Source organism: Drosophila elegans, unplaced genomic scaffold, assembly GCF_018152505.1.
Source record: "Drosophila elegans isolate 14027-0461.03 unplaced genomic scaffold, ASM1815250v1 contig_468, whole genome shotgun sequence".
Lineage (NCBI taxonomy): Eukaryota > Metazoa > Arthropoda > Insecta > Diptera > Drosophilidae > Drosophila > Drosophila elegans.
In genome coordinates, this window is record NW_024545855.1 from 4812636 (window position 1) to 4833574 (window position 20939).

General features: G+C 36.2%; 1 protein-coding gene across 6 annotated transcripts in view; it reads right to left on the reverse strand.

Moving 5' to 3' along the window:
* The window catches only part of LOC108143115 (polypyrimidine tract-binding protein 1), a 143653-nt gene that overhangs the window by 112652 nt on the left and 10062 nt on the right, over positions 1 to 20939 (reverse strand). For 3 of the 6 annotated variants that reach the window (XM_041709027.1, XM_041709029.1, XM_017267342.2), the window contains one exon: positions 11056 to 11085. The exons of 2 other annotated variants lie outside the window; for them this stretch is intronic. Coding sequence is in view for 1 of the 4 variants with exons in the window: in XM_017267341.2 (XP_017122830.1) it covers positions 11056 to 11085; positions 16090 to 16101 (42 nt within the window). In the remaining 3 variants the exon portion in view is untranslated. Of the gene's footprint in view, positions 1 to 11055; positions 11086 to 16089; positions 16151 to 20939 lie in introns of those variants that run through there. One more of the 6 variants, XM_017267341.2, reaches the window with a different exon arrangement.

Genomic DNA, 20939 nt, shown 5'->3' on the forward strand with positions numbered 1-20939 from the left:
TATAAATGCAGGATAAAAAATTTAAGAAGCGATATTTCTTTCTAGCAATGTAAAATCGAAGACCAATAATAAGACCAGTTTTATAACAAATAGTTAATTTATCGATATTGACTTGTCATGTTAAATTATTTTCCAAGTGTAAGTACTCAGCGAATAAAACGGAAGGAGACCGCCGGGCTTTGGCACTGATATTGCATATTGCAGAAACGCAAAGGTGGCTGGTAAATGAACAGGTGTCTTTACTCAGCCTGCGGCTGCTGACTCAATTCCATTTGGTCCAGAGCATTAAACCTGTTCATGAGAACAATTACTTTGAATCAAATTCGAAGTAACCAAAAACACAATAAATTAAAAGTTGATCTTTTGTTTGAATGAACAATTAATGAACTAGTGGTTATGAGAAAAAACAGTTTAACAAGAAAGAAAGCAAACTTCGGCAAGCCGAAGTTCATGTACCCTTGCAGCTATTGCAAGAATTAAACATTTTTGAAAACATTAAAATTATGATTTACTTGCGTATATGTTTAAAAACATTGATGCTATGATGATTTGCAGCCCAATTATTAGAGTTATTTTATATATTTATATTATTTCTATGGGAGCTATATCATATAGCGTCCGATTTTGATGAAATTTAAACCGTAATTCTGAAATATTTAACCATTACTATATCTCGAAGAACTAAAAAAAAGTTAAAAAACAGTAAAGTTATAATTTTTTTCTATTTATATTTCCGATTGTTCCAATGGGAGCTATATGCTATAGTCGTCCGATTTTGATGAAATTTAAAACGTAATTCTGAAATAGTTAACCATTACTATATCTCGAAGAACTAAAAAAAAATTAAAAAACACCAAAGTTATAATTTTTTTTTTTTATTTATTTTTCCGATCCGGTCCGGCTCGATCCGACTTATATACTACCTGCAATAGAAAGACAACTTTTGGAAAAGTTTCATGCAGATAGCTTTAAAACTGAGAGACTAGTTTGCGTAGAAACGGACGCACAGACTGACCTGGCTAGATCGACTCTCCTAGTGATGCTGATCAAGAATATATATACTTTATAGGGTCGGAGATTTTTCCTTCACTGCGTTGCAAACTTCTGACTGAAATTATAATACCCTCTCTGCAAGGGTATAAAAATGTTTACATGTATTTGTATTTGTTCTATGTAAACGTATATGGTCTTAATTTGTCTCTTTTAAATGAATGACAGCAATTTCTTAGGAAAATACAAGAAAAGAGGCTTTTTCGGCGTGACTTGCAACTTTTAAACTAATTTAAGTAAACGAAAGCAAATATTATGGCAGTTTTCTAATCTTAAAGCAGATGTCTCAGCACTTTGCTAGCAATCAACAGATTTGTCCAAAAATTTTGAGTTCCCCGTTTTACTCTTATCCGGGTTTTCCTATGCACTCGACGACAAGGACTGCATCAATCAGCGAGGAACCGGGCAAATCGCATTAAAAAGCTCAAATCGTTCAGATTTGTGACACTAAGCAGCAGCACAACCATTTAGCCACCCACAGCACCCCCTTGGCCACAATCGCAGCCACAGACACGACCACTGTGGATGCCTGGCAACAATAACGATATCCAACCAAGAAATTGTGCAGATTTACCATGACAAGTGAAAGTAAATAAAGTGAGCGGATGGGGAAGAGGGCAAGTTGTGCCAGGGATTTCTCTTCGTATTGAGCTGGCACTTTACGTAAAGAATGACGCCCATATTTCAGTAACAAAACTCAGTGTTGGCTTAATGCGAAAGGAAAACACGCCAAGAAGTTGCAGCCCACAACGGAACGAACTTGTTGCAACACATAGATCAGCAGGGCGAAGGAGGAACAGAGAAATGGAATTGTAAGACGGGCGAAATTGAAAAGCGAAATGCGGGTATTTGCATAAATGCAGTTCACGGCAAACGGACAGCTATTGAACGGGAAGCGACCGTGATAATGATAAGACCGGCACTCAAGGGCAGAGCAGTGCAGCCGAGCTGTCCCACTAGCTTTTTAAAAGCAAAACTTTGAACATAAACTTGGATTCTGAAATAAGTTGTAAAAGCTTTTAATCCTTACTATTTGAGTCATTGATGCCAAACAACAATTGTATTTTTCCTTTAAGTATGGGAAAATAAACTAAAAAAATTCGAATGGTTTTAACGCAGTAAAGTAGACATTTATATATATGTGTTTTGTAGCTGTTTTTTAACTTGTGTGATAAGTTTAAAGTGGGCAAAATAAGTTTAAGTACACTTTGCACTGAAATTTCAAACAAAATGTTCGTAAACTTTTTTTTCCCACTGTATATAAATTCGGAAACATCCCTTTAGTGTTCATGTGTGTATATTCAGCAACTTCTTGCCGAAGTTGGCATCTGTTCTCTTTTTTTTCATAATTTTAGCTTTTTTAACAGGGTATTGGCAACACTAACTCAGGGAAGCTCTGGCCAGGACAGGTGCGAAATAATAGCTGGCTTCTGTGAGCTATTCTTTTTTGCAAGCTGGAGGTGGCAATTGGTGTGGGCTGGGTGAGGACTTAACGTGCTTCGAGCTACGCCTAAAACTATACAACGCAGAAGCAAATGTGTTGAAAATCCTTTTCTGTTAAGGATTTGCTGTTGGTGTTGACGCCTTCGCAGCGGCTTTTGTTGGCTCACACAGATGGGCTTGGGAGTGCGCTTTTGGAAGTGCATGTTATGTGTGCGGTTTTGTGACGCATCAAATTGCATTAGTGTTAAAAGTAGGAACAAGCACGAAAAAGCCCCAGCTAGTGCGGAGAAAATCCAGTCAAAATCTGTTGCTGTTCCTTTTGGGCCATCTTACTCCCTTTCGGATTCTCAGCTCTTAGCCATTCCGCCTCTTATCGTCCTTTGTTTGCTTTACATCACGACATCGTCAACGGATTTCTCCTTTTTGCATTCTGATCTGATCTACCACTCCTCACCCCAAACCGCTGGGAAGCCTTTATATGGCTGGTTCCGAAGGGATGGTGCTAGTAGTGGCAGGAAAGAGCCGAAAGACAGTGTGTGAAATGGCTGTAACGCTGCTACATTTGCTACTCCAGCTGGCAAGGCGGCTCAAATGAAGGCTGCATGCTGCAAGTTCCTGCACTCAGCTAAAAAGCGGAAAGAGCGATTAATCTTTATGATTTTGTTTTTAAACATTATAGCACCCAATACAAAATATTGTTTCACGATTTTTAGATTTTATGTTTAACAAAATTTAAATATAATTTTTTTTTTTTTTTTTATTTTGTCCAACTTAAGAGCTTTATTTTTTAGTGCATTGGCTCGCTACAAGTTGCATTCCGTATGCTGCATGCGATATCCAAACCAAGTTCCCAAACTTGGCCAGTAGCATCATCCATCATTTAGCATTCGTTGGGTGACACAGACGGCATCGCCAGAGTGTGTAATTAAAAATGTCAACGCACAATGGGTTTAGGTGTTGGCAATCACAGGGGATTCACAGGCAACTCAATTCTTGCTGGACCACACACAATGCTGGCAAATGAGGCACTGCATCCGAAATGGAAACTGCAATTGCAATTGGCAGCGATAAGGTTTTTTAATACCTTTCTCTTCGAAAGTCTCCGTTTTTGGTTTATGATTATATGTACATTGCATAAAGTAGCAGACAAAGAGATCCAGACAGGCAACATTCTTTCGTTTCGTAAATTTTTTTTAATTGTGTTTATGGTTTTAAGAAAATTTTATTTTTTTATTTTTAAAGAAAGTTTTAAATTATTTGAAAAGCCAACTTTGGCGCTAATATCGCGCGGAGGGGTCTATTTTCCGATGGCAAAGGCAAATTTTTGGAAACGGAAAAATGAATCCTCGCCTCACAAGGAAATGTTTCGCTTTTGTATTATTCCCCTACTTTAATCATTTTTATCTTTGTGGTATGCGCATACACAGACGCAAATAGAGCACAGCCTCACTTCTTGGCCATTCATCTTAGCCAGCCACAGACTGCAGGCAAACATTTTTCGCAAATTAAATGAAAACACCTGATGGTTATGGGAGCCATAACTTCTACCTCGCCGTGAAGTTTGAGCTCCGACAGATTACTTTTTTTCGGTATTTCCTTTTTTTGATCGAGAAGATACAAGAGGGTATCAACTCTCCTTGCAAGAAAGTTAAGAAAGAAACAGAGTAAAAAAGAATATTAGTGTTGGTCGTCGGACCAAAACTATTCACAAATTTTTAGGATAACTTTGTACACCATTTTTAGGGTTTCTGAACATAACTATAACTGGGTAGGGTCTATCCGAACTCAAGAATTCTGTTTTGTTACCAACCCTCACTAAACACAACCAAATATTTTGAAGAAATTAGTTTGCTCTGTGGGATGCGCATCAAAGAAGAAGTTTCAAAAGACTCAAGCAGAGCAAAAACAAAGACACCAAAAACCAAAGAATTCTGCTGTCCATTTTGTTTGGCTTGGCTCTTTCATTACACGGCTTGGCTGACAACAAATAAGCTTCAATTATGGTATAAAATTAAATGCGGAGAGCCAGCTTCAAAAACAACAACGACACCCAAAACAAATCACGTGATGGTTTACCAACTTCACCATATGGGGATTCACCCAGCACCGAAATGTTATACGAATTAAAAAACGAATATATTTAAAGCATTGCATAAATCGGCTTTAAAATATATACATTACGTTGCAAGTCTAAAATAGTCGGAGGAAAGCAAAAACTAAGTAAGCATCAAAAACTCTAGCAAAAAACGTTCAAATTTAACATACTGCATCTCCTGTAATGTCATTTAAGAACTACATTTATTAATAACTCATATTTATATCTCGGTTAAATAAAATTTAGACAAAAGTTACAAACAAAAATTGCTAAGCTTGTCTTTTTCAGGTTCTTTAGATACTCGGTTATTAAAAAAAATAGTGTGGTAGGCGTTTATCAACTCTTTATTCTAACACGTCTTAATGCTACCACTCACTCACATTCAAAGTTTCAGAAAGATCCTCTTACAGTTCATGTTACTTAACATAGGTTTAATAAAACTTAACATAAGTATCGTATATTGGTGTTGTATAATTATTTGTATTGTGTAAGTATGTGTGTGTTAGTGTGTGTATGAGCCTACTACATTAGTTAGCCTGCGTAATGAACCTTTAGAAACTCTGTCTCAAGCTTTCTTGTTTAAATTGTTGTATTTTGCTGGTTTATTTTGTTGTGTTGTTTTGGTCATGCCGGGCAACGAGTGTTAATGACATCTGAACAACAAGAACGAGTTTCGGGCCTCGGAGTGACTCTTTTCGGTCTTTCTGTCAAGCGTTGAAAAATGTTTGGGCATGAAAAATTGCTCCGACCTGCGACTCTGCAGTAGACACATAAATTCTCATTTAGCATCGTCAAATTAATGACTTCAGAAGAGCCCCTTACTGCCCGCTCGTTTCGCATCCCTAAGTGTAGAGACTCCGTGAAGAAAACAGCTGATCGAGCGGTTACAGGTGATGAGCTCATACCTGATGGAAGCGGAAAAACTTGTCGAACAACTTATGCGGCGCCCGGCCGGCAAGCGAAAGCCAAACACACGACACAGTTACATATAGTCTTAGGCACTGCCACCGCATTAACACTGGCTGTAACTATTATAATACATGTTGTCGCGGTGCCAATTTGTAAGTTTCCTATTTCAAGCGAATTTCAGTTTGGTTTTATCCCCCATCTAAGCCATGTGAAACTTTTAAAACTTTTTGTGTCTGCCGGCGGCCAAATGAAACGAAACTTGTACACATAATGTGGGTTACCTTAAAGGGACCAAAATGCGGATGAGTGTGTTATATTAGGAGCACTGTTCGTACCTATGTAAAGTAAATAAAGGGATTATCAATTTGTTAAATAAAACTGATTTTAAATCTTGTGATTTTAATCAATTAACTGCTACCTATTATTACTTCCCATAAAAAAAGTGATTTTTAAGCACAAGTCGAATGCAAATTGAAGAAGCGGAACCATGTCTAATGTCTGAATAGCATGTGACTATTAAAAGAGGTGAATCCGATGCAGGGAGACAGCTCTAAGTGAATTTTGCGGCACGTAGACTGCCCAACACCTGAGGGCCCTGGCTGGAGGAAATGGATGATGACACTTTGGTCGTGCTCTCGGAGCCTCACACAATAATTAGCAATGAAATCACGTGCAAGTAGCTTGCTTTTGGGCTGCGGGTTAGCAGCTGCCAATTTTAATTAAGCCAAGAAGCAACCAATTGCTCGCCATCTCCCAGGAGGAGCTTTTAGATAAGCGCAGTGAGTAATTACAAATTAAATTGACAGAAAACGTGTTTAACGTGCTGCATTTTCACGTTCTTCATAATTTATGAGTCGGCCGCTATGGGCCAGGACCTTTTATGAAGCCTACGGAAAGTATAAGCCGCCAACGGTCAGCTGCAGGTGTAACTAACGGACAGCTCAACTTTTAGCTCTGCTCCCTGGCTTTGGGTGCAACAAGTTAAGCCATTGCCGACGTGTTTGGATGGCCAGCGTTTTAGTTGCTCTACCTTTGACATCCGCATACAAGTATATGCAATGGGAGGAGTATATGTGTGAATTGCCAGCCAGAGTAGTCCGCACACAAGCACTACGCACAGATATCAGAAATTAGTTGGCTGGTTTTGCCTGTATATCCTTTAACCTTTTCGTTTTTGTGTAGCTGAAATTTAATCCGGTTCATTTGCAGTTCACAGCGCTTTCACTTGTCGTTCTGAATAGGGTATGTAGGGTTTGAATGAAAAACTCTACACTGCAATCTGCAAAGAAATGTTTTTAACAATTTAAATATTATTTTAAATGCCAGTGCCCCATTTGTTGCCACTATATTTGCCGCAGGATATTGACTCCTAAAAACAGGGGCTGTTTCCATTGCGCAGGGAATGAAAACGGACAATCCTTATGAGACTGAAGGAAGGAACCGTGTCAAACCTAGCGGCAAAATCAAAATAACTAGCAGGTCCAACGCAACCTTCCTGCAGCACGCTCAAGTTTGACGCGCCTCCGACAGCTTTTCTCTCTTTGTGGAGCGTGTTTGCTGGGTGCGGGCAACAGCGAGACGTCGAGTAGTTTTAATTAATTTAATTTCACACTCAAAAAATGACAAACAATGTGAAACTTGAGCACACATGTTGAGGGAGAGCGCGTAAGCCGCGCGGAAAAGTTAATCTGCGATTTTGATAGAGATTCGCAGGGGAGAAGCGACAAAGTTATGCCCAGATCAAAGCTCTAAAATTGTCCTGTCAGCAGGTTGTCCGCCTGCATGTGACAAGAAACGTAATTAACACTAAACCCACACTTGCCAGCCATCTAAATTTGCCATAATTGAATTGCAACGGAAATAGTAATTAGGGAAGCAAGAGGAGAGGCTGCAAATTGAGATCGCTGGACCAGTTGCTGACTGATCGACAGAAATTGAAGGCATATAGCGTGTATCCGTGTCAGTTGATTACTCGAATGCTCTTGAATGTAGAGTGCCTTTAAGGCTGCAATTCTTGGTGGTTGGCCACGAGAAAATACCATGCCATCTGTAAAATCCAACTTTAAAACCACAAATGTGTGGCAAGCCGCAGATTGCAGTAACACATAATTTTAATGAATTCGTCGCTAATTTGGAAATCATAATGCAGTAAGGCGTAATAGAAGTCAAGCTGTGCAAGTAGAGAGTCTTGGAAGATAGTTTTGCCTCAAATAAGACTACTTCCAATTCATACCCTCGGGAGGGTATAATAATTTCAGTAAGTTTGCAACGGAGTAAATGGAGACATTTCTCACCCTTTAAAATATATATATATTCAGCATCACTAGACAAGTTGCTATAGCCATATGCGTCTGTCCGTTATAACATATAATTTATAATTTATAAGTTTTTTTAAAGTATTTTTTAGCTTTTTTTTCTGTAATAATTAAAGCAGCGAATTCGGAATTATTTTTCAAAGCAATTAAAAAGAAACACGGTCTAGCGATGGCTAATGAAACTATTAGATCTACATCGAAACATTTTTCACTGTTGCGCCAGAAGCCTTTGACTTCGATTTGTTTATGTTCATTCGCTACAACTTTAATATTTTAATTAATTGTTTTCGTATGTATATTACGTGTAATGAATTAAGATTGCTAATGTTTTGGTCTGCTGATTCGCATTATAGTCACATCCATTGAAGTAAAAAAGGGAAAAGGAAAACGTACTGAAAATTAAATCGCAATCTTCACATTGTTCTGCTTAAAATTTAAAGCTCAGATATGCAAAAATATTTTCGGCAAGCCAAAGCTCATATACCCTTGCAGCTATTGCAAAAATTGAATATTCTTGAAAACATTAAAATTATGATTTACTTGCGTTTAAAAACATTGAAGCTATAATGATTTGCAACTCAATTATTCGATAGTTCCTATGGTGTTTGAGGCGTTATTTATTTAAAACAACGATGTTAATATTATTATACCCGCGCAGAGGGTATTATAAAATTTATCAGATTGTTTGGGCCTCTAAAAAGAAGTTTCTACAGATTGAGCCAGTTTCAAATGATTTTTGATGATCTAATGTTGGTTTTTATCTTCATTTTAAAAGTCATACATAAATATTGCCTTTTAATGTATTTTTTCTGAGACTCTTTTCTCTGAGTGGATCGTGATCCAGTTAGCTGTCTGGGCTTTGTTTATATTTTCTCAGTCTTTGGCGAAAATTGCCTCGTCTGTCTGTTGATTTGGACGGAGAAAAAGAATTTACATTCTGAAAATGAATTCTTTTTCTGCTTACACTTTGGTTTAAGTTAACATTACATTTTGTATTGTAAAAACAAAAAGAAATTCTAAGAAAATGAATTAGTCACCGAAACAACAAATCTAGGTTAACTAAATCAAAAAATGTGTAGAAGTAATTTAAAAAAGTCTTTGAACTGAATACAAACATATGCCGGATTTATCAATTTCACAAGATTGCCCAGTTGCTGTGACTAATAAGGCGTGGATCGTACCACATGAATTCTTTCCGCGACTCGCTCATTTTAAATCTTCAGCCAATTTTTTTATTAACTACGGCTGCAGCTGGGGGATTGGCAACTTTTGTTGGCATAATTTATTGTTTCCATTTGCGGTCAATTAAACATTCATCTTGGCTCGCTCTGATAACCCAAAGCGATGACGTTGCTTCCGTGCAACCGGAGAGTCGTATACACTGCATTTTGGCAGACGTCCAAGCACCATGCTTAGAAATCCCCGGCAAAAATTTTTAACAAAGTAGCTGTGGCAAACGGCACCTGTTGCACTCAAAGTCTGCCAGATTCCCGGTCTTCCACTCCGCGCTCCGGAATTTTCATCCGTCAGTCGCTAGTAGATATATCTTCCCTTCGGAGGGACAAAGCAGAGACATTTCTCTTGCATGGAGAGCCCACAGGCAACCGCACTAGAAAAAGGCTACATTTTGGCTGGTAAATCACGCAAATGAAATGCACCTAATATGCGTCAAATATATACACCTTCCCTCCGGCACGTTGTTCGTACGTGAGGCAGTCTGCCTAGTAATGCTGCAAAAATTATGAGGCAACAGGCAAGAGGCGACAGCTTGGCGTTTTATTCAAGAAAACCAAAGACGATGCACACACGCTTCAGCCGGGAAAAGTCGTCTGTCTTCTGTCCACCCCCAACACCTCTACTTCTACGTCACCAACCCCCTGGCCACACTCAATTACGCGCTAATTTAGCGCAGCTCGCACTTAATAATCTCTTTTCATAATTGAGTAAAAAGCTAAAAAAAATAAGTGAGACATAGAAATAAAATTGACGGGAAAAGAAACGGTGGGGCAGACACTGCAATCGAAAGCGAGAAAACGGGAGGGGCAACAGAAGCTAATTTACCCTCTCGAGGGCTAACCAAAAAATTCGCAAGGGAAAATTTTACAAAATTTAAAAAAAAACTATAAAACATCTATTAAAATCTAAAAAAACGACTTATTAATTAAATACAACCGCAAAAAGTCTTAAGCGTCGCCACTTACCATGAATTAATTTAAACAGAAAAGAAATACTCTTGCCGCTATATGTTATATATATATATATTATATATATGTCATACTATATGTACCACTTATAAGATTCCCAAAAATTTACCTTTACTTGAGTACACGAATTAAGCCTCCCCCTTAAATTATCAAGATTCGCACACGTGAAAATACAACCGTCTGTGAAAGTCGTTACGCCATGACCCGTTGATTGAGCACAACAAGCGCCCTGGACAGTATAATATTAATCAAAAATATAAATGATTACCATATTTGGATGGAGGTAGGTTACACCTACGCTTCACATTTATTAACCAAATTAAGTTTGCAGTTAAACCAACAAAAAGCAACCATTAGGATAAATACACAAAAATTGTATCTTTTCTAAAAAAAAAAAAAAGTACAGGCTAAGTAGGTGAAACCTTATAGACCAAAATATAACTCTCGACTTCTAGGATCGTTTATCTCCTTTACGGCAAATGATACTTAGACAAGTGAGCGGCATATTTGCTGGCAATTAATTTCCAATTGGGCAGCCTATTGATGACACTTTGAGCAACGACTTAATTGGGAATCGGTTGCACGCAAGGAGAGAAACAAAAGTTGTAAACCCACACAAGCAGGCCATATGAATAAGGAAAAGACATTAGTAATACATAATGCGTTTGTCGATTAATCAACTGTCCAAATAGAAGCAGTTAGAATCGTCGGTTTTGTTTCTTTCTTTGGCTTGTTTAACTAATTTATAGGATAGCTACCCAGGATGCGAGGTTGTATCCCACTCGAATCGAAGGGCGTGATAATTGCACTATAAAAATGCGCAACTAGGGAAAATAAATTAATTGTTTTCTGTAGCTCCCCTTGCTATTTTTAGTAGGAAAAATAAATCTCGATTTATATGAAAATCGATTACGTTGCTCATTGTTAATTATTTAAAAGGTTTCAAGGAAATGGGCAGGAAGTTGCTCGGTTTCTGCTGTTTGCCGTCCCTTCGGGGTAATTAATAAATAAATTAATGGCCAAAATGATGCCGACTTACGTTTTCTTTTTCGTCGTAGTGCAAACTTACCTGAAAGGAGAAAAAGATAAATTTCATTGTAAGTAAATGTTATACAAACATAAATTTTGGCATTTGTGAGTTAAGTTTAAAATTGAAAATTCATCAAAACGTGAGCATAAATCACCGGCAAGAATGTGCTAAAATTAATATCAATTTTTTTTTTTGTTGAGCGTGGCGATTTTTCTTTGTTCAACTTGTTGATGTCAAAATGCTAACAAAAGCGGAGTATCCCTTTGACCAGGTCACAGGACAAAGCAGCGAATTTATCACGCAGCCTCTTTCATTCCCATGATTCGCCCCCAATGATAACTTGCACAGCCGTGTGTGGTGGCCATTGTCCGTCTTTTGGACTTTTATGTGTCTCATAAGTCATTTCGCCCAGCTCAAATAATTCATAATCGATTCTCAAAGCGCTCAACGCATCCCCTGGCTCTTCATCTTCCTCTCCGCCCCGCTGTTGGGTTTGCTCTGGAGACGAGTTCGTTAGCTTGGCTAGGCGAAAATCGAAGTCCAACATTTACTTATGAAAATCAAAGTGTGTCCTGGGAGTGCCAAACATCGTAGAGTGGGGAGAGAAAGCGTCGGATGAAAATCAAGAAGTGGGGCTAATGGCTGGAACAAGACAAACACGGCACGCTCGCTGAATTTCTATTAAGCTAAATAACTCAAAAGTAATTGCCCGGGCGTTGTCGTGGTAGCAATTGCACTCAACTCCTACATACTTCTCAAGGGGCGCCCGAGCATCAACATCCTGGGATCATCAATATGTGCACCTTAATGGATGCTTAAATAATTTATAACTTTGAATTGCGATTGCCGAGCGCTCTCCTTTGCCACGGCTACTAACTCATGTTGTCAGAAGCGGCACGTTCAGTTAAATACATTACGCCCAACTACAGCTTCGCGAAAATATTTACTCGTGATTCGTTACCCCTACAAAATAACACAAAAAAAAAAAAGTTGATCCGGAGCTCTTTTTATACCCTTCAGAGGGTATTATAATTTGAGTCAGAAGTTTGCAACGCAGTGAAGGAGACATTTCCGACCCTATAAAGAATTTATATATTTTTGATCAGCATCACTAGGAGAGTCGATCTAGCCATGTCCGTATGTCCGTCCGCCTGTCCGTCCGTCTGTCCGTCCGTCCGTCTGTCTGTCCGTCCGTCTCTCCATCCGTCTGTCCATTCGTTTCTACGCAAACTAGTCTCTCAGTTTTAAAGCTTTCTGCATTAAACCTTCCCAAAAGTTCTTTCTATTGCAGGTAGTATATAAGTCGGAACGAGCCGGATCGGACGACTATAGCATATAGCTCCCATAGGAACAATCGAAAAAATAAATAAAAAAAAATTATAACTTTGCTGTTTCTTAATTTTTTTTTTAATTCTTTGACATATAGTAATGGTTAAATATTTCAGAATTACGGTTTAAATTTCATCAAAATCGGACGACTATAGCATAAAGCTCCCATAGAAACAACCGAAACAATAAATAAAAAAAAATTATAATTTTGCTGTTTTTTAATTTTTTTAGTTCTTCGACATGTAGTAATGAACATATAGTAATGGATAAATCAGACGACTATATCATATAGCTCCCATAGGAACAATTGGAAAAAAATACAAAAAATATTATAGCCTTGCTGATTTTTAATTTGTTTTTTAGTTCTTCGACATATAATCATGGTTAAATATTTTAGAATTACGGTTTAAATTTCATCAAAATCGGACGACTATTTCATATAGCTCCCACAGAAATAATAAAAATATATAAAATAACTATCTAATAATTAAGCTGCAAATTATCATATCTTCAATGTTTTTCAACATATAAGCTAGTAAATCATAATTTTAATGTTTTCAAAAGTATTTAATTCTTGCTATAGCTGCAAGGGTATATGAACTTCGGCTTGCCGAAGTTTGCTTTCTTTCTTCTTACTTATTTTTTCGTTCAAATTTTATTAGCCGCATTTTGTTTTTTTATTTCAATGACATAAAACAATTTTTAATTTCAATATTTAATCTTAAATATAAAGTAATGTTTATTGCCACACAAATTGAAATAGGAAGTATAGTAGTAGGCGAATACCAATTCTGAAGACTTTTGTTTAAATAAAAGTAGTGGCTCTATTCTACCGTTCGGTTTCTTGTCTGCAACAGATGGCTTAAACAAAGCGTGTAACATACATCACAGCTACTGGGCGACTAATTGTTTTGCGCAAACGCGTTTAGCGGTGGCTCCCATAGACTCCTAATGGAGTGACCTCGGCGCCAGAGCTCTCTGATCTCTGTGCGGGACTGATGCTGCTTCTTTACCAGGTTAGCAGATGCTCTGACAGTAGGAGCAACCTCATTGCACTCCAGAGCGCAATCGTTTAGCAACGTGCTGCTAGCTAAAGAAGCAAAATGAGCCAAGCAGTCGAAGAGGCGAGGCTTGCATACAAATTGCCGCACGTGTGCGAGAGCTAGGTGGAAGAATATTGTTGAAACCCGTGCCACAGCACGCACACTAGCTCAGCCCACACACACACTTGCAGGCGCGGAGTGGGTCAAACGTGAGCCTTTGAAATGCTTAATGGACATTGCTTAATTCTATATTCCAAGGCTTTGAGAAGCTCCCACACTGAGTTTGTGCAGCTCAGCCATCATAATAGCTCATAACGATGATGCTGCTGCTGATGCTGTTGCCGTTGCCACCCAAAGTTCATTAGCTAAAAGGCCGCCAAACCCATCAGGCTGATGCACTAAGTCGGAGTTGAAGATCTTACCAGGACTTTGGTCAGACGATTGCTCTAAATCATTTCTGTTTGGTTATCCGCCACAAAAAACGAACAGGCTGTTCCAAGAAAATCTTATAAACAGAACAAAAAATCGTTTTTAATTTAGTGCACATAAAAATAACAGTTGCCTTGCAATAGTAAAAATATAAATTACCTTGCTATTTCTCAATATTAATTTTAAATATTCGGTATGCACGCATATAGTATTAATCACATTATAAACCATTTAATACATCATCAGAAGTCAACGCAAATTAATTCAGCTTCGTTTCCTTTATGTTTATCGGACTTCTATATCTGCAACATATCCACACTATTCTTTATGCACATATCAGTATTTAGTTTGTTTTTATTTTTACGTCGCGAATCATTTTTGGTTCGGCGTCAAGAAGTGCATAACTTGGCCACGCGCCAACAAAACGAACCGACCGAAACCCCACCCACGCCAAATGGCAAGAAACAAGAATACCAAATATTAAGGGGAATATTTGCAAGGTATATATTAAAAAGCATTTTTTATGAGCAACAAGTGTTAGGATCAGGATAAGAATTTTAACATTTCGATCAAATGATATTTACCCTAAAAAAGGTATATGTACTCTCTTATAGAATCGGTAACAATATATACAACAACAAAAAATCAACATGATTTCCACTAACTATATGATAAATATTAGCAAATTGGGATTATTATGCAATTAAACTACTATTGCAACGGAATCGCATTCTTACATCAAACGGCAAAATAAAATTCAATAATTTTCCTTTCTGTGGGCCGCATCAATCTTTGGACATTTTACCCTACATTATTATGGGCCTTAACAAATAGCGAAGTGTGTGCATGTGGGTGGGTGCTCTATCTGCTATAAATCTATGCCATAATTATTACAATGCATCTATAAAAGTTGTTGCATTGTATATATAATGCAGCCAACAACTTCAGCAACATCTAAAAATTCTATTTTGCGGCCGTTTCCGGTGATTTTGCAAAAATGAAACAAATTAACATATAAATTTGTATTCTGGCATGAGAAAATGCGTTCTCCAAGTTTTTCAGGTTAGTTTGAGTAGGTGGGGATAGCTTTGCTCGCCTAAGCAGAGGCGAAAATTTATAGTTGACATTTATTTAAGGGGAAATGATCTTTGAAATCTGCAATTTGTCTTCTTTAGGGAAAACGAATACGTGACCACAAAAAAAAAGCAACAAGAATAAGTTCATCTCATTAGTTTTCAGGTAACTCTAAATAACTTGTATTCTTCATTAGGAGTTAGTACTGACCTTATTGATTAGAAATATATGGTTGAATATGATTTGCAGTCGGAAGCTTTACTCCTATATTATGATACAAGCATCGGGTACCCACAAACTAGCATTTAATTTGAATGGCGAGCACTACCAGCGGACGTATGAATTCATAAGTTATCATTAGCGCCCAGATTTGCACGGCGAATGAGCCATTAAAACGTCTCCAATCATTGACTTATGACCACCAAGAGGTCCACAGAAAATCTTTCCAACTCTGTTGGCAGACACACCCAATTATCTGGCAATGTTGTCCTAGGAACAATAAAACAGCCTCTGAACATGAAAAATAAATAAAATCGTAAACATTATTTTTAGCCAGCAGGAGGACGCTAGGGACTGTTGCAACTTTTTCAAAGTGAAGGAAAAATGTTCTTTGCGTTGCGAAACCAATTTTTGGGAATGCACGAAAGCTCTTTTAAGACGTTTGGTTCGAAGGCACTTCATCTAATGAACTGCCGGCGCAAACGAGCGTATGCGCAATATGTGAAAATTTGAACTTTATTTACTTCTAATAAAATACAATCGAAAATTCATTTATTTATCTATGGCACGCTGAGAAATTGTAGCGCAAATATTTGCAATTCAATTGCAGCGGCAACAAAATGCACAATACTACGACATGAAACTCAAATCGAAATAAAATGAAATAAAATAAAAATACTTGCCGGCGCACTGTCGAGGCTTTTGCTTTGGACATGTTATGATAAATTTTCTGAGAATATTTTTGACCAGACTGAAAAACAGACAGAAAACGGACTGACGGCAGGCACGCTAATAATTTTTATATGCTTTTTTTCGAAAACCAACAAACAAATGTTTCGAATTTTTTCACATTTCGATTGCTGACACTCGATCGCTGACACTCGATCGCTCATCTACAGCTGGATTGAACTTAAATCTACTTAAGATATTAGGAGTGGTTTACACTTACAGCTTGACTCATGCTAACAAATGAGTTGCCCTTTAGACCAACCACAAAACAACAAACTTACCTAAAACGAAAAGAAGGGAAAAGAACGTATTTTTGGTTTCGTTGAGTTGCAAATTATAAGGATATCCTTAGCCTATTGTATCTTTATTTAATGGGTAAGTTAGAACAGCGGGAAAATATAAAAATACCATAGGCCAGGGCAGAAATCATGCAAACTTCCGTTGCTAGCAGCAATTGGCAAACTTTTTGTAAACCGCTGACCCTATTTATATATTTCTGTTTACTTTCGATTCTCGCATAACAGAGTCATGTTTATTTACACAAGCGAAAGAAGATTTTTTCATGCAAGCGCAAACACAACGTTAAAAGTCGGTAGAAAAGTTTTTTAAAAAAAATTAAGCAACTATATAGGTTTATTTAATTAAGCAATTAAGGGCTTAGTAATGAAATATACAAAATAATTATAATTAGACGGCTATTGAAAATTTTAATGACTTAAGATAATTTTATTGTTTAGGAAGTAAATAATTATTACTATAATTTAAAAATGAAAATTAAAGTTTATATTATATATATAATAGCGGTGATCTTAAATATAATCTACTCCTCAAGTGGATTTATCCTGAACAAACAATTAAGCTTCACAAATTAAATCAAATGGGAGAAAGCAATTCATTTACACCACCAGCAAGCATAAAGCTTTTCGAAAAGTTATTTGCATAATGCAAATTCAGCACGTTGATACTCTTACCGTTCTGTAATAGTTATTTTATGTTTCTTTTCTTTTCTGCTAATAAATCGCTTATCTTATTTGTTGTTATTAACCACCCTCTTTCGTTGTTGTCCAAAAGCAAACGCGAATTATCAAAAACACCACGCACAAGACTATTTGTATCTATATATCACAAACTTTATCTTAAATGCTTAGCTTTTCATCTCTCTTGCTCATTCTATTTCCATTAAATGGAACATTTAAATCTGTGCGAAACTTTATTTTTATTTAGACGCGCCTAATGAGCAAAGTACACTCCAACAAACATAAATTTTAAATTGATAAAAAGTGTAAGGGTAAGATAAAATCAGAAATTGGGAGTGTTAAAGAAAAAAAAACGAATTCTTTGCGTGAGAGACCAGCGGGCAGTTTACATTGACATTATCATAATTTATTATTGGCTTAGTGAAAGAAATTAGGTTACAACGACTTTTGAAGTTTAGTTGTTGTCTTTTTAAGAACAGTAAATTATAAAAAAAAATATATAAGAAAAACTTTAATGCACAGTATTATTGCACATATTATTATATCAAACAAAAACACCAAAAAACACATTATACCCTTGCAGAGGGTATTATAATTTCAGTCAGAAGTTTGCAACGCAGTGAAGGAGACATCTCCGACCCTATAAAGTATATATATTCTTGATCAGCATCACTAGTAGAGTCGATCTAGCCATGTCCGTCTGTCCGTCCGTTTTTATGCAAACTAGTCTCTCAGTTTTAAAGCTATCTGCATGAAACTTTCCCAAAAGTTGTCTTTCTATTGCAGGTAGTATATAAGTCGGAACGAGCCGGATCGGACGACTATAGCATATAGCTCCCATAGGAACAGTCGGAAAAATAAATGAAAAAAAATTTTAAATTTGCTGTTATTTAATTTTTTGTTTAGTTCTTCGACGTTTAGTAATGGTTAAATATTTCCGATTTACGGTTTAAATTTCATCAAAATCGGACGACTATAGCATATAGCTCCCATAGGAACAATCGGAAAAATAAATGAAAAAAATTATAACTTTTCTGTTTTTTAATTTTTTGTTTAGTCCTTCGACTTTTAGTAATGATTAAATATTTCCGATTTACGGTTTAAATTATATCAAAATCGGACGACTATAGCATATAGCTCCCATAGGAACAATCGGAAAAATAAATGAGAAAAATTATAACTTTTCTGTTTTTTAATTTTTTGTTCAGTTCTTCGACATATAGCAATGGTTAAATATTTCAGAATTATGGTTTAGATTTTATCAAAATCGGACGTCTATATCATATAGCTCCCATAGAAATAATAAAAATATATAAAATAACTATCAAATAATTGAGCTGCTAATCATCATAGCTTCAATGTTTTTAAACATATACGCAGTAAATCATAATTTTAATGTTTTCAAAAATGTTAAATTCTTGCAATAATTCTTGTTTTAATGTCAATTTAATATCAAATGTTTCCATTCGTAGCGCTTCAGGTTTTTTCCTACACAGGCATTTGTTATCTCAGAGTGACGAATGAAAACATTTAAAAAGTGTATTTATTATTTATTTTGATATCAGATATTTTATATGTTGAAGGTGCAATCGTCACGACTTTTTTACCTCGTTAAGAGGTGTCTTTGTATGATATCAGAAGTTTTTGTTTGAACTATAGCCAAAGTAGCCCAATATTGTGACCATGGTTTTCACAGAAAAAAAAATCTTTTACTTATACTTCAGTACTAATTTTGTTTAAACAAACTATGTTTGACAAGACTTTAGGGCTTAACTAAAAAGAAATGAAGCTTTAACAAGTCCAAACTTATATACCCTAGCAACTATTCCAAAAATTGAGATTTTTTTAAACAACCATATTCAGATTTTTATATTTTACAATCAGTTTTTTTTTAAATATACTGAAAAAAATTATGTTTTGAATAACTTTTGACGGACTTTTGACTTTCGAACAGAGCGTCGGATCCAGCAATTTGGTGTCATTCGACGCGTATTTTGAATATAATTTAAACTGTGTTAAAAAAGTGTAATATTTTAGCGCCCTTTCTCCTCAACCAATCAATTTTTCTAAAGTCTTGGTCTGCAATTCTTAATTTAGCGATACCTTTCGATTGTTGTATTACTCGTCACGATCGGACCATCACATTAGATTTTAAATTCTGCGGCTATATAATAGTAGTCTCCTATAGACACGCTCTTGGTGCGCAACGTCACTACATGTACTGTCATCCATTGTGATGGCTTACCAATCAGACAGCTATCTACTACAGCTGTCATTTAAAAATTAAATTGGTAACGTATCGGTAATCTTTTTTATGTAACTACATACAATTTAATTTATATTTAATTACATACACATAACTAATTTTTTTTTTATAAAACTACTTAATATTTTATTTATATTTCGCGCAGTGTTTAATCTATTAACATTCACTCGTCCAAGTTTTATTTGTTTACGCATACCTTGGTCAGGGTAAAAGCGAATGCCGATCGGACTTCGTCACTACATGCACTGTCGTTCATAGTGATAACTGGGCTCTAATTATAGTTCTTAATAGGTAAATTCATAGCCTTTGGAAGATGCAGATTTGAATTACATATCATACGGTCATTAAAAACAGTAATCACCACCTTGGCATACAGGCGCTCTGAAGATTTGTGAATTTAAGTTACTTTATTCTATATTTCAAGCATACTCAAAGGCAGAGTGACTCAACCCTCAACATCCACGTAAATATTCCGTTTTCGTTGCCCCTGCTCCAATGACTGGCCTACTTGGCACAATTTTTGCATATTTGATTTTAATGACTAAAGCCAAGTACGTTGACATTTGAGAAAAATAGTAAATAGAAAAAGGGCCAGTTTTTATCCCCCAAAATATTTCACCAGAAAAGTTCAGCAGATGAAAGGAGAATTCGGACCATGGCTGGCAGCATGCCGAATTTTGGATGACATCGAGATGAGAAAAATGCCAAATACTTGAGCACACAATGCAAGAAATCTCAATTATTTAGCGAAACATGTGTTAGCTGTAGCACTACTGCATGCCCGGCAATCCCTCAGATGCGCGTGTATGGGAGCGTTAACATTTTCGTTGGGACGAGTGGTTTCCGTCGTGCAAAGCTATGTCAGCAGACAAAGAAATGATATAGCTAGACTAGAAATAACTCGAATCAGTAAATTCCGGGCAAGAAATGTTATTTATTTGAAAAACTAATTTAATTGAAAACGAAATAAATAGTGTGGCAAACAAAACCCAAAAATTAAAAAAAACATGCGAACATGCAAAAGGCAAAAATCAATTTGCCACAGTGAAAATGAAAAAATATAAATATAAAGATAATATAAACTTACAGAACTTATTTAAATAAATGCACAGGCTACAAAGAATTGCATAAAATATCGCAAATTCTCTAGATTTAATTCTTTATTAACAAGAAAGAAAGCAAACTTCGGCAAGCCGAAGTTCATATACCCTTGCAGCTATTGCAAGAATTAAATATTTTTAAAAACATTAAAATTATGATGATGATTTGCAGCTCAATTATTAGATAGTTATTTTATATATTTTTATTGTTCCTATGGGAGCTATATGATATAGTCGTCCGATTTTGATGAAATTTAAACCGTAATTCTTAAATATTTATCCATTACTATATGTCGAAGAACTAATAGAAAAATTTAAAAACATCAAAGTTATAATTTTTTTTGTATTTTTTTTTTCCGATTTTGATGAAATTTAAACCGTAGTTCTGAAATAGTTAGCCATTATTATATGTCGAAGAACTAAGAGAATAATTAAAAAACAGCAAAGTTATACATTTTTTTATTTATTTTTTCGATTGTTCCTATGGGAGCTATATGCTATAGTCGTCCGATCCGTCTCGTTCCGACTTATATACTACCTGCAATAGAAAGGCAACTTTTGGGAAAATTTCATGCAGATAGCTTTAAAACTGAGAGACTAGTTTGCGTAGAAACGGACGGACAGACGGACGGACAGACGGACAGATGGACATGGCTAGATCGACTCGCCTAGTGATGCTGATCAAGAATATATATACTTTATAGGGTCGGAGATACAAATGGTTCAT